At 47.4% G+C, this 14,912-nt stretch overlaps 1 protein-coding gene across 1 annotated transcript in view; it reads left to right on the top strand.

Moving 5' to 3' along the window:
• Nucleotides 1-3,499, top strand: part of TTLL9 (tubulin tyrosine ligase like 9) — an 80,658-nt gene extending 77,159 nt beyond the window's left edge. The window contains exons 12-14 of the mRNA XM_086932682.1: nt 1,606-1,719; nt 2,215-2,339; nt 2,852-3,499. Of these exons, the coding sequence (XP_086788808.1) occupies nt 1,606-1,719; nt 2,215-2,339; nt 2,852-2,922 (310 nt within the window). The 3' untranslated portion in view covers nt 2,923-3,499. The remainder of the gene's footprint in view (nt 1-1,605; nt 1,720-2,214; nt 2,340-2,851) is intronic.
• The last annotated feature ends 11,413 nt before the right edge of the window (nt 3,500-14,912 follow it).

Below are 14,912 nucleotides of genomic sequence, written 5' to 3'. Positions count from 1 at the left end.
AAAAAGCAATATCAAATCAAACATCTAGAAGTAGTTATAGGACATTTCTTGAGCCATGTAGTTATGCAAGCACCGCCTGTGTTTGGGATTGCTCTGGAAGGTCCAGAAAAAATTCATTTCTGTCTTCTTAACGTGACAAGATCTCGGCATGTCATCTTGGCTTTGGACAACAATTATGGACGTAATTTCTAGAGTTTTAAAACAAGGTGGCATTAATAGGATTAGGACCCCTATAATAATGATCCGTTCATGCTAGGACTTTGATTTCCAGCTTTTCCATTTAATTATATATCAAGTGTCCGGACTAGGCTGACCTCGGTATTTGGTTGTTTAGCTTTGTTATATGAATGTGTTTTTTAAATCCTTAGTAAAAGGAGGATGAGCATTTGTGAGGGAGGGTGATGGCAACTAAAATGGTGATGTTCAAAGAAGAAGATAAGTTTAGGGTGGTATCAGAAATGTTGTAAATGTTCATCATCCTCCCTACCAGTGTGAGCCCAGACATTTAGATGCTCCAGTTCTCCACTTGGCCCTCTACCTTCAAGAAAGAAAGCTTGACCAACTCCTTATCAGGGAAAATGGTGGTTCTTTTCTCGTTTCAAAGTAAAGGTATGGTTAACGGATCAGTTTGCATCCTGACCCTTTCTCAGTCAAAAGGTTCTTAATAGCTAAGATACAGAGGTAAGAGAGCTATATACATAAGAGGTGAGGCAGAGAGAGAGAATATTTAATAGTAATCAGCAAAACATCATACTGGGGGTTCGGTTAGCTGTGCTCGAACACTCAAGATTAAATGGTGTGACCTTTGTAGATCAGTTTAACAAAGACATTCATATAGCTCTTGTGCGCGCACAATCCGTTTCCATCATTAATTGTTCTGACATAGGAAGAAAGGCATTTTACTTGCATACCCTCCTGTACCATTCTTTGTGTAGGTAAGTACAAATGGTTTGGGGAGAAAGGATCAGACATACCACAGTCCAAGGCCTGCAAAAGGGGGAAAGATTTACGAGAAAGGAGTGAAGCAAGCATCAGGCACATCCTGAGACTCTTGTGTCAGGGACATCTGCAGACACATTTCAGAGGTGATGGAAGGGGGGGGGACGAGGGAGCTGGTCCTCGTTCTGCAATGAAACAGAGGATAAGGTGGAGACTTAAACTTAACGTGTAGATTATAGAAATCTAAAACGTGACATTTACTTATATACCTATACAATCATATATAACATGAAAGCAATATAAACTCGTACAGAAGACTATGGTTGGACATAATGTTCATCTTAGACGGTAGGGTGATAGGAGCTGCATATGTTTGAGGGGGGTAACCCAAAAAATGATAGGGAAGCTATAATAACCAACTTCTGCGATTTCCAGCGATCAGAGGAAAGTGGGTAGCATGCGGTACTACAAAGTGTTTGTTTTCCTTCAGATTTGTGAAGTGTGTGCAGCCTGGCACACTTTCACACTTGTAAAGACTTAGCTGGATTAAAGGTGTGAGATTCAACCTCTGGGCGCTTCTAAGGTAGTGCCAGCGTTCTGCCTAGTGGTGTTTGACATGACCGTTGTCTTGCCCAGCCATCATCAATAACGTTCCTTTGTCTGCAGGTGGTTGCTGGAAATCAATGCCTCTCCGTCCCTCACTGCCAGCAGCCAGGAGGACTACGAGCTCAAAACACGCTTGCTGGAAGACACTTTGCACATAGTGGATATGGAAGGCAGGTAAGTAAGAGTGTGGCACACAGGAACATGTATACTGTGAAAGACTGTTAGCAGAGCGGGCTATGAGATGGGTGAAGAGGAAGGTGCAATGTGTGTGAGTATCTCTAAGATGAGATCCCAAGAGAGGCACTGCTTGAGGGTCACTAACAGGGACTGCCCTCTATGGTACTAAGAACCATCACAAATGGTGCTGTGAGAAGGAAAGCAGCATATGCTGGGAAGAAGTGAAGGATGGTGAAGGTATACACAGAGTCCTTCACTCTTTGAAGACTCGTAGTTGAAGTAAGATCCTCTGTTTCATGCCTATATGATTACCATATACTGATGGGTGTCATCTTGAGCATACAAACTTCTCTAGTGAGGTCACCGGAAAGGTAGTTGCCCCATGGTGTTAAAGATTTAAAACTTTAGTAAAGTACGATTTGCTTTAGGCAATGGAACTAATGCTGCATAATAGTCAATTATGTAATCCTGTGACCTGCACTTCTTTCTCAGGTTGACGGGGAAGGAAAGGCGTGTTGGTGGCTTTGACCTTATGTGGAACGACGGGCCCGTCTCCCAGGAAGATGGACATCTAGACACGCTGAGTAATGGAAACTTTGTACCAAACACACATTTAGGTAAAAATTAAGTATTTTTATCTTCTACATATTGCTCTCCTTTTAAGCCCTCATTTGCACATGGCCAGTGATCTGGTAATACCCAGCCCAATATTAACGATTCCCGCAGCTATCTCTAAACCAGCTCCCTTACTCCTCGGAATAGGTTTGGTTGAACTTAAAACCAAGCGGCGTGGGTTAAACCATCTTGCCTAGATTTCCCATAGGTGAAAGGGTTGCTGTGCTGGGGAGGCTCCTCCAAAGAGAGCCAATGAAGCAGGAACCAGAAAGCACAGTTGACCGAGAAAGAAGAAACCACCTGGATATTCTTTGGGCTAAAAATGTGGACCGACGTCGTGGCTTAGGTCACCACCATATTCTCATCATTCAGTTTCATGGTTTCCGCACTGTGCCATCCTATCTACAGTTGATACATTGATTTTCTGCATGTCCTGTGTTTTTCATAATGTTGGTTTCTTCAGTGTTTTTTTTTTATCCCTCAACAAAGGTTATTGCTCTGTTCTCCATTCCAGGTTGCATTAATGACAGGAAGAAACACTTGAAACACCTCCAGAAGGCTGCTCCTTTCCAGAAGAAGGCGTGATACTACACGTTTTGACATGTCATCGGTCTTCCATCAAGTGTACAACACAGGCCAAAGGTTTTGGTGAAGGCTGGAAAAGAGAATGGCATATTGGACGGTCTTCACAACACAAACGTGTGCATAGACCATCCTTTCATAGCTGTGGTTGGAGGAGCAACTAAAGATTTCTTTTAAAAGCAAATAAACAAATGTTATTTTCTGCTCCATGTATCCAACAAACCTGCCCAACCCCTGCCAGTACGACAACACCGTCGCACCTGCTTGACAAATCTGAGCCATCTACCGCGATGAACGTTCCTGAACTACGGCACAAATATAATATCCATGCATCATTGTAAGTATGTGTGTAATGGAGTCAGTGTTCCAGGATGTGAGGAGTCCAGAGATAAGAAGAACCTTTGAAACAGGTGGCTCTCAAATGTTCCCCATGGGGATGTTTGACATGGTGACACTGAATCAAATAGACTAGGCTACAACAATAAAGATTTAGAACCACAAGGCCTACACTGATGGGTCTTGGAAAGGTTCGGTCATTTTTTAATGAGTAGTGAATATAATAATAAAGGATTACTTTAAATACTCGTGTGATAACTAAACTAGTTCTGGACACGAAGTAGACTACTATGTGAATAATAGCACAAAAGAACTGTTAGATCAACTGGATCTTTCTCTTAAAACTAAGTTGATGCTTATTGATATGAGTTCCGAGACAGCCCAGGAAGAGTTTGGTTAACTTTTTTCCCTTAACAGCATAAGACCATCTCTAGACATGCAATTACCCAAGTCCCTAGATGTGCTTGAAGGGGTTCACAACTTCAACTAAATCTTACCCCTCTTACAACTTGTGTCTATTAGTGGTTCACTTTTCCTAATCTAATTTACTCAGACACAACTTACTTTTTCCCCTAATGGCCGATACCATTTGGTTCTAGAAGCATTTTTTTGTATGGATGCCTTTGAATAGCTGGCTTTCAGACTGATTTTACAACAAGTTATGGTTGCAGGTTATATTTGTTAATATGGTGGGCACTATAATCAATCAACCATTCAGCAGTTTAAGTTCTAAATCTACAGCCATCCGAGAAAGTGACCTACGCCATGCACTACGCCTTACCCATTCTGAAGTGGAGATGAATGCAGACAATGACCATAATATTGTGTTCTCCTCATTTAGATTATCATAACTTTCCCAAATGTGATATATGCAAAGTAGCATTTGCACCTCTTTTTTTGGGTTTCAACCAGATCAGTCATGGTTTAAGTTGGCTAAGAGGAGGCCACTGAAGTTAATTTTATGTCACCTGCCTCACTGTCAATACTTCTGTGAAGTTAAAACAAGGTATTTAGGTCAGTCGCAACACTAACTTAGGGAAGCAGAAAACCACTTTGACAGATTCCTCAATATCTAAGCCTTTAGCAAGACATTTTAAGCATGCAACCAACTCTATTTTAAATCCAGACACTGGACAAGATAGCAGTTACTCCTTGAATGGATTCTTTCAATATTGGCCCTTCCTTGTTCTTCCTTTTAGCTCGCTGAATGTCCTGGCCACAAGCCAGACACTGCAAAGTATGTTTTACAGCATATTAAACACTGCTGAATATGAACCAGAGTACATACAAGCCTGGAGGCTTCCAACTTTACATGCTGTCTGTACAAAGAAGAGTCTAGCAAGTGGCTTTGTTAGAAAGAAAGTGGAGGAGATAAAGTATAATCGAGGAGTGTGAAGGTGGAAACCGTGGGATCAGCTGAGATGCTTAATCCACACTACGGTGTTTGCAGAAGGCATATGGACTAGGCTACATGGCTGTTCATTAGATGGTCTCCAATGGAATATGGAGTTGGAAAGTGACATACGTTACCTTGGTCTTTATCCCACGAACATTGGAGAGGGACAACTCGTATCATTTTGAGATAACAGAAATCAACACGCTGGCGATCAGCGCCATAGTGGCCTGCTGGACAGGGGTCACACACCACAATCGAAGACCAGCCAGATTCACTCGGTCCACTCCATGATGCACCTTGCTCCCGCTGCATGCAGGGGTGACAGGAACAACAATGGAACCTATTACTTACCATGTAAGCACCTATTTGCTGTGTATAGTGCTGTAACTTCAAATACTCTGCATATTCCTGCCATCTAGTGATGTTCTCAGACATTATCAAGTTATTTTTCTTCCGCCTTTCTCTTTCTAGTCATTAGGTATAGTGACTCGTTCCCCTAGCTGGCAATGCACACAGGCATCGACTCAATGTTATATTAGTTTTCTCACAGCAGGTGAGGGTGTTATGGAGTGGCGAGTGAACACAAGATGATGCACATGTATATTGCACAAAGAAAATTACTAAGGAAATATGGGATTAGAGCTACACTTGTTCACAGAAGTTTCGAGTTAACCTGCAGGCCCAAGAGGTGTTGGCCATACAAGGGCAGGTTGAGAGACGCGTATGTTGCATGACATCTTTCCAAGATGCTGGTTTTAATCCTTGGGTCGCACTGTCAGCACAGCGGATGGTGGTGTTGGAGATAGTCTTCCCTTCTGCCAACAGTTCCTCTCCCAATTGTCTATACTCCTCAGGGAGGTTTTGCATCTTGTCCTAATGTGCTCTGTTGTATTGGGAAAGCAGGCCAACTGAGTTGGCGATCCTTCAACACGTGGCTGTCTTCACATCCACCCCTTTCCCTGCTGCATCTAGTTTCTTGTTCTGATCTAGAGAGGGGCATATCCTGTGCGTTTGAGCGCATACGTGCAGTGTGAATCATGAGGGAGCTAGGAGGTATGTGGACTCATATTTCGGAAGGGTTATTGGGAGAGAGGTTTTTTTTTTTTTTTGCCCACTCATGCCTTCACAGGCTATTTAAAGGTGTCTGGTGGTTTTGAACATTCCCTTGAGCAAAGGGAGGAACTGCACTGTGCATTGGATCTTAAACAGCATCTCCACCAGGAATTTACCCTACTCCTGGAGAATGTGCATATCCACTTTATCTGTAGCACCCCTTTTTATTAGGTCTCGCCTGTCGATGCGCATGCGCATCGAGCTTGCAAGACTATGGGGGCTTATCCACTCTTTAACCAACTTGCAAGGAATCGTGGCGATTCCTTGCAGTGCACGAGAAATTTAAGGTCAATGCGCATGCGCAATGAGCTTCAAAGCGCGTGCACATGCCCCCAGCCGCCTGCCTTGCCTGCTCTCTCCGTCACAGCCTCCCCCAGCTCCGCCCCCTCACTTCTTGATTGCACGGCCGCTAGGCCGTGCCTCCCCTACTCTCCTCCCCCCTCCTCCTCCTACTCTCCTCTCCCCTCCTCCTCCTACTCTCCTCCCCTGCCTGCCGTGTCGCACCTCTCCCCGCTGCTAACAAAGACACATACCATTCACGAAAAATTGTATCCCGAAATCAAATTTCGAACGTTTTTTTTTTTATCTAGTAACAGTATAAGAGTAATATTATGTATTTAGTGTTTAAAGGCAAAGTTATGTTGCATAAAAAACGTTTTGGAAAGGCCTGCAGCCGCCTGCCTTGCATGTTTTTCACCTCAGGCGCATCCCTCCCACACCCCCGCTCCGCCCCCTCCCCTGCCTGCCGTGTCGCATTTCTTCTACAGCCTTCGACATCTGTTCCCCAACCCACAAACGCCAGCACCTCCCCTCTCTCTTCCCGGACACAGCCAGGCTCGCAATTCCACTCCCCCTCACGACGCACCTCCGGATCCGCCCCCTCCCCACTCTCTCTACCACCACTCTAGCACTGCTTGTCTTCCGTGAAACTGTCTGCCACACGAAAGTCTTACCATTAACAAGACCTATTGCCCAGCAAAAATGATTTTCGTCTTGAACTCTAACTTGCACAAATCTCTTTTTTGGGACAATGAAACATACTTATTTGTTAACAAACTTTTCTACAGCCTTCGACATCTCTTCCCCAACCCACAAACGCCAGCACCTCCCCCCTCTGTTCCTGGACACAGCCAGGCTCGCAATTCAACTCCCCCTCCCCAGACGCCAGCACCTCCCCTCTCTGTCCCTGCACACAGCCAGGCTCTCACAACACAATAAACGAAAGACTTGAAACTGAAATCGTCGACAAAAACAAATAATCACAGACGCATTACAAGCTACATCGCCGTGTACATTCCCCAATCAGCAGGCCTACTATTCCCACCCCTCCCTCTACAGCGTGCTACGCAAAAAATAGCGATTGTATCTATAGCATTGCACCTAAAAAACATTTAATATTTTGACATTATAAACGAAAAAAAGACACAGACTCACTCCCATTCAGCGGGCTTACTATTTCCCCCCCTCCCTCTACAGCGTCCTACGCAAAAATTAGCGATTGTATCTATAGCATTGCACCTAAAAAACATTTAATATTTTGACATGATTATAAACGAAATAAAAGACACAGACTCAGTCCCATTCAGCGGGCCTACTATTTCCCTCCCCCGACACAGCGTGACATCACAGAGCCTCTAGCACATCCACGTGACTAAACAGTCCTCGCAACCCGTCCTAACCCCCAACAATACGTCGGACCTGCTCGGACCACTCTTCAATACCATTTACATAAACACACAGGCAGGCCACAGACTCCAAGGCTTTCGTCAACAAAACTACAGGATGCTAGAGTACTTTAAGCGCCGTCGTCAAGATTGTAATCACTTGTGAAGTTCCTTTGGGGATGTGCTAATTTAGAACAGCAGGATGCGAGCCGGGTGTTAGCCCGAGAACAACAACAAACCCAAAAAAACAAAAATCCCACTGAAAGAAAATACTAACACTAGAAACGTGATGCTTTTTTAACAAAACTCCTTTACTTTACATACCATGCCTACTATTTCACAGCCTCCCTCTAGAGCGTGGTATGTAAAATTGGGGGATTGTACGTCGACGCTTGCACAGACTAAAGATTTCCTATGTTGCCTTCAGTGAAAGATTTCCGATGTTGCCTTCATTGGGATAACCACCATCTTTCTCATTCTACAACACGTACACACACACACCAAGAACAACAATTACAGGATTTAAAAGTAGCCACACACACATTAAGGGACGCATCCGCAGCAAAGTTCTGTATTTACAACACGTACACACACAGCAACAACAATTCCAGCATTTAAAACTACCCACAGACACATTTAAGGGCCGCATCCGCAGCAATGCTCACGATTTTCATAATAAAAATAACAACACAACTTTGATGGCAAATATTGCATCCGGCCTCTGACCCATTCAGCACCATACATCAGCTCATAACATTTCGTCACATCTGTCTCTACATTTATGTATTGCCAGACAAATCAGCCACCATATTTATCATTCTACAACCCGTACAGACACACCAAAAACAACAATTACAGGATTTACAAGTAGCCACACACACATTAAGGGACGCATCCGCAGCAAAGTTCTGTATTTACAAGACGTACACACACACCAACAACAATTCCAGCATTTAAAACTACCCACAAACACATTCAAGGGCCGCATCCTCAGCAATGCTCACGATTTTCATAATAAAAATAACGACACCACTTTAAGGGTGTCGTTATTTTTGCACCCTCAACCCCTCACCTACCCTCACCCTCACTCACCCTCAACCCCTCACCCTCACTCACCCTCACTCAACACCTCACCCTCACTCACCATCAACATCTCACCCTCACTCACCCTCAACACCTCACCCTCAACCACTCACCCTCAACCACTCACCCTCACCCTCACTCACCCTCAACCCCTCACTCACCCTCAACCCCTCACCCTCACTCACCCTCAACTCCTCACCCTCAACCCTCAACCCTTCACCCTCAACCCCTCACTCACTCTCAATCTCACTCACCCTCACTCACCCTCAACCCCTCACTCACCCTCAACCCCTCACCCTCAACACCTCACCCTCACTAACCCTCAACCCCTCACCCTCACTAACCCTCAACCCCTCACCCTCAACCCCTCACTCACCCTCACTCTCACTCACCCTCACTCACCCTTAACACCTCAGCCTCACCCTCACTCACTCACCCTCAACCCCTCACCCACACCCTCAACCCTTCACCCACACCCTCAACCCTTCACCCTCAACCCCTCACTCTCACTCTCACTCACCCTCACCCACCCTCACTCACCCTCAACGCCTCACCCTCAACACCTCACCCTCACCCCCTCATTCACCCTCAACCCCTCACCCTCAACCCTTCACCCTCAACCCCTCACTCACCCTCAACCCCTCAGCCTCACCCTCACTCACCTCTCAACACCTCACAATCACTCACCCTCACCCTCACTCACCCTCAACCCCTCACCCTCCCTCACCCTCACCCACACTCACCCTCAACACCTCACCCTCAACCCCTCACTCACCCTCACTCATCCTCACTCACCCTCAACACCTCACCCTCACTCACCCTCAACACCTCAACCTCACTCACCCTCAGCCCCTCACCACCTCACCCTCACCCTCAACACCTCACCACCTCACCCTCAATCACCCTCCCTCACTCACCCTCACCATCACTCACCCTCAACACCTCACCCTCACTCACCCTCAACACCTCACCCTCACCTTCACCTTCACTCAACCTCACCCTCACTCACCCTCAACCCCTCACTCTCAGTCACCCACACTCACCCTCAAACCCTCACCCGCACTCACCCTCACTCACCCTCACCCACACTCACCCACCCTCAACGCCTCACCCTCACTAACCCTCAACCCCTCACCCTCACACCCTCAACCCTTCACCCTCAACCCCTCACTCACTCTCAATCTCACTCACCCTCACTCACCCTCAACACCTCCCCCTCACCTTCACTCACCCTCACCCTCACTCAACACCTCACCACCTCACTCACCCTCACCCACACTCACCCTCAACGCCTCACCCTCACTCACCCTCAACACCTCACCCTCACCCCCTCACTCACCCTCAACCCCTCACCCTCAACCCTTCACCCTCAACCCCTCACTCACCCTCACTCACCCTCAACCCCTCCCCCTCACCCTCAACACCTCAGCCTCACCCTCACTCACCCTCAACACCTCACAATCACTCACCCTCACTCACCCTCAACCCCTCACCCTCCCTCACCCTCACCCACACTCACCCTCACTCACCCTCAACACCTCACCCTCACTCACCCTCACCCACACTCACCCTCAACGCCTCACACTCACTCACACTCACCCTCTCTCACCCTCAACCCCTCACCCTCTCACCCTCACTCACCCTCACCCACACTCACCCTCACTCACCCTCACCCTCAACGCCTCACACTCACTCACCCTCAACCCCTCACCCTCACCCTCAACCCCTCACTCACCCTCAACCCCTCACCCTCAACCCCTCACCCTCAACCCTTCACCCTCAACCCCTCACTCACTCTCAATCTCACTCTCACTCACCCTCAACCCCTCCCCCTCACTCACCCTCAACACCTCACCCTCACTAACCCTCAACCCCTCACCCTCACACCCTCAACCCCTCACTCACTCTCAATCTCACTCACCCTCAACACCTCCCCCTCACCTTCACTCACCCTCACCCTCACTCACCCTCAACACCTCACCCTCAACCCCTCACTCACCCTCACTCATCCTCACTCACCCTCAACACCTCACCCTCACTCACCCTCAACACCTCAACCTCACTCAGCCCCTCACCCTCACTCACCCTCACCACCTCACCACCTCACCCTCAATCACCCTCCCTCACTCACCCTCACCATCACTCACCCTCAACACCTCACCCTCACTCACCCTCAACACCTCCCCCTCACCTTCACTCACCCTCACCCTCACTCACCCTCAACACCTCACCCTCAACCCCTCACTCACCCTCACTCATCCTCACTCACCCTCAACACCTCACCCTCACTCACCCTCAACACCTCAACCTCACTCACCCTCAGCCCCTCACCACCTCACCCTCACTCACCCTCACTCACCCTCACCCTCAACACCTCACCCTCAATCACCCTCCCTCACTCACCCTCACCATCACTCACCCTCAACACCTCACCCTCACTCACCCTCAACACCTCACCCTCACCTTCACCTTCACTCAACCTCACCCACCCTCAACCCCTCACCCTCAGTCACCCACACTCACCCTCAAACCCTCACCCGCACTCACCCTCACTCACCCTCACCCACACTCACCCTCATCCTCACTCACCCTCAACGCCTCACCCTCACTCACCCTCAACCCCTCACCCTCACCCTCAACCCCTCACTCACCCTCAACCCCTCACCCTCAACCCCTCACCCTCAACCCCTCACTCACTCAATCTCACTCACCCTCACTCACCCTCAACCCCTCCCCCTCACCCTCAACCCCTCACCCTCACTCACCCTCAACACCTCACCCTCACTAACCCTCAACCCCTCACCCTCACTCACCCTCACCCTCACTCACCCACAACACCTCACCCTCACTAACCCTCAACCCCTCACCCTCACACCCTCAACCCTTCACCCTCAACCCCTCACTCACTCACCCTCACTCACCCTCAACACCTCCCCCTCACCTTCACTCACCCTCACCCTCAACACCTCACCCTCAACACCTCACTCACCCTCACTCTCACTCATCCTCACTCACCCTCAACACCTCACCCTCACTCACCCTCACTCACCCTCAACACCTCAACCTCACTCACCCTCAACACCTCACCCTCACCCACCCTCAGCCCCTCACCCTCAACACCTCACCCTCAACACCTCACCCTCAACACCTCACCCTCAACACCTCACCCTCAATCACCCTCCCTCACTCACCCTCACCATCACTCACCCTCAACACCTCACCCTCACTCACCCTCAACACCTCACCCTCACCTTCACTCAACCTCAGCCTCACTCACCCTCAACCCCTCACCCTCAGTCACCCACACTCACCCTCAAACCCTCACCCGCACTCACCCTCACTCACCCTCACCCTCACTCACCCTCAACACCTCACCCTCCACCCCTCCCCCTCAACGCCTCACCCTCACTCAGCCTCACTCACACTCACTCACCCTCAACACCTCACCCTCACTCACCCTCAACCCATTACCCTCACTCACCCTCAACAACTCAGCCTCAACACCTCACCCACCCTCACAACACATTATGTTACAATTGGTGTCACATTGGCAAAAGATAAAACTATTGGCATTGTAAATAACAAACATATTAATTCGCTATTTTCAAAACAAGCACATAAATAAAAAAGCTGTCCTTTACAATAACAATAGCTCAAACTTTCCTAATGCAAGACCTATTGCAACAGACATCCACAAGCATCAGACATCCACAAGCATCAGGCATCCACAAGCATCAGGCATCCACAAGCATCAGGCATCCACAAGCATCAGGCATCCACAAGCGGCAGGCATCCACAAGCATCAGCATCCACAAGCATCAGCATCCACAAGCGGCAGACATCCACAAGCATCACAAGCAGCAGACATCCACAAGCAACAGACATCCACAAGCAACAGACATCCACAAGCAACAGGCATCCACAAGCAACAGGCATCCACAAGCATCAGGCATCCACAAGCATCAGGCATCCACAAGCATCAGGCATCCACAAGCATCAGGCATCCACAAGCATCAGGCATCCACAAGCATCAGGCATCCACAAGCATCAGGCATCCACAAGCATCAGGCATCCACAAGCATCAGGCATCCACAAGCATCAGGCATCCACAAGCATCAGGCATCCACAAGCATCAGACATCCACAAGCATCAGACATCCACAAGCATCAGACATCCACAAGCATCAGACATCCACAAGCATCAGACATCCACAAGCATCAGACATCCACAAGCATCACAAGCAGCAGACATCCACAAGCATCAGGCATCCACAAGCGGCAATCACCCACTCTGCTTCAGTCACCCACTCTGCTTCAGTCACCCACTCTGCTTCAGTCACCCACTCTGCTTCAGTCACCCACTCTGCTTCAGTCACCCACTCTGCTTCAGTCACCCACTCTGCTTCAGTCACCCACTCTGCTTCAGTCACCCACTCTGCTTCAGTCACCCACTCTGCTTCAGTCACCCACTCTGCATCATTCACCCACTCTGCAAATTGATGAATGTTATGCCATTTTCATAGACATAAACAACTTTTAGGACGGAAAAAAAAGGGGGTCTACGGAGTAGTGCATCAGATACGTTACACACAAAATATACTTCCCAAAAGTGAGCTACAGCATGCAAGGATGTTGATCATGCTTCAGGCCAAAAAGCAAAAAACATTCGTACAATATTACACCAATATTACACCAACAAAACAAAGAGAAATATGTGGCAGGAAGCGAGGACGAGGATGTACAAAGACAAAAGTGAAACAGCCAACTTTTGATTGGGGCAATAAACAAGCACTATTCATCCGGGGAATGGGACGGATTAAAGACAATGGTCAAGAGTTACACAAAAAGCCGTACGCATATAACAATAGCAGTTATTCACACGGAATTACATCTAATATAAGAAACATATGACGAAAATAAAACTATTCTTTCACAAAACGCAAAAAAAAAACACATTACATCACTGTACATCCTCTTAATACATTGCTAGGGATAATAAAGTCAGCAAATACACAAAGTTTCCTTTCATACATCAAGTACGTCAATAACATATAATCCGGCTACTTCAGCATCACAAGAAAAAAAAATGCAAACACAACATACATAAATATATTATAAAATAAATAGCACTTCAAAGTTCTAATAACAGCTCTTGTACGTCAAATAACAAAAAACAGCAAAAAATACATTACATTACAGTTTAAGAAAACATATGCATTACATATCAACAATTAAAAACAAAACTTTCATTTACATTACAAACATTTACAAATATTACGATCGAAAAAATAAATTTCTCAAGTTATAAAAACACCCTCCTATTCAGTCTTTAACTTAAACATAGTATATATACTACATTACATTACATAAAAAAAAAATTGGAATACATTCTTACCTGTCAAACGACGCAGCAACAGCACAGGAACAAGAACACGCCTTCCGCGCACCAACATTCTCGATCTCTGGGGAATTCCACCGTTGACGTAAGCAAATCGGAACGCAACGTCAAAAACGTCGCGCTCCGATTGGCTAGAAATAAACGTCAAAAAACGTAAACACTCACAACACAAAAAAAACTAGACCGCTAACGTAGCCAACGTCAAGGTGACGCATTGCGTCGTCCATTTTTAAAAAATAAAAAATAATACGGGACTCCACAAACACGTAAAACACACATAACACCACACAGTTAGTACAAAACATACACAGTTAGATTACAAACAAATATACACATAAGACAGGAGAAATACAAAGGGAACATCTATCACATTTTTTAAACACAACACATATTAAATAATTAATATTAACATACACACACTCATAACATCACCCTCACACACCAAAACTATCACACTCCTTCACACACCCTCAATAACCCTAACACAACATCTCCCTCAAACACCATCACACACCTTCAGCCTCACACCCACTTACTCACACTCACACACACTCACACACTCACACACCCTCACTCCCCTCAAAAAATAACACCCCTCACAACAAGCTCACACTCACTACACCGGACAGCCGCACCCACTCACACCCCTCACACTCTATCACCATCAACACCCCTCAGCCTCACACAGCCTTAGCCTCATCCCCTCACCCTCACACACGCACAATAACCCTCACACCATCACCCTCACACACGCTAACTCTCAGCCGCAACAACTCACTCACACTCACACTCCCTCGCTCACCCTCACACACACACACACCCCCTCGCTCACCCTCACACACACACACACCCCCTCACCCTCACACCCCATCACCCTCACACCCCCTCACTCACACTCACAATAACTCACACTCAGCCTCACACACCGTCACACACCCTCTGCCTAACAACACCTCTCTCACCCTCAATCACCCTCACACACACTCACACACCGTCACACACCC

The sequence above is a fragment of the Lissotriton vulgaris genome, chromosome 7 (genome assembly GCF_964263255.1).
Source record: "Lissotriton vulgaris chromosome 7, aLisVul1.2, whole genome shotgun sequence".
NCBI lineage: Eukaryota > Metazoa > Chordata > Amphibia > Caudata > Salamandridae > Lissotriton > Lissotriton vulgaris.
Note: the sequence above shows the minus strand (reverse complement) of the source record. Positions and strands in the feature narration are given on the sequence as shown.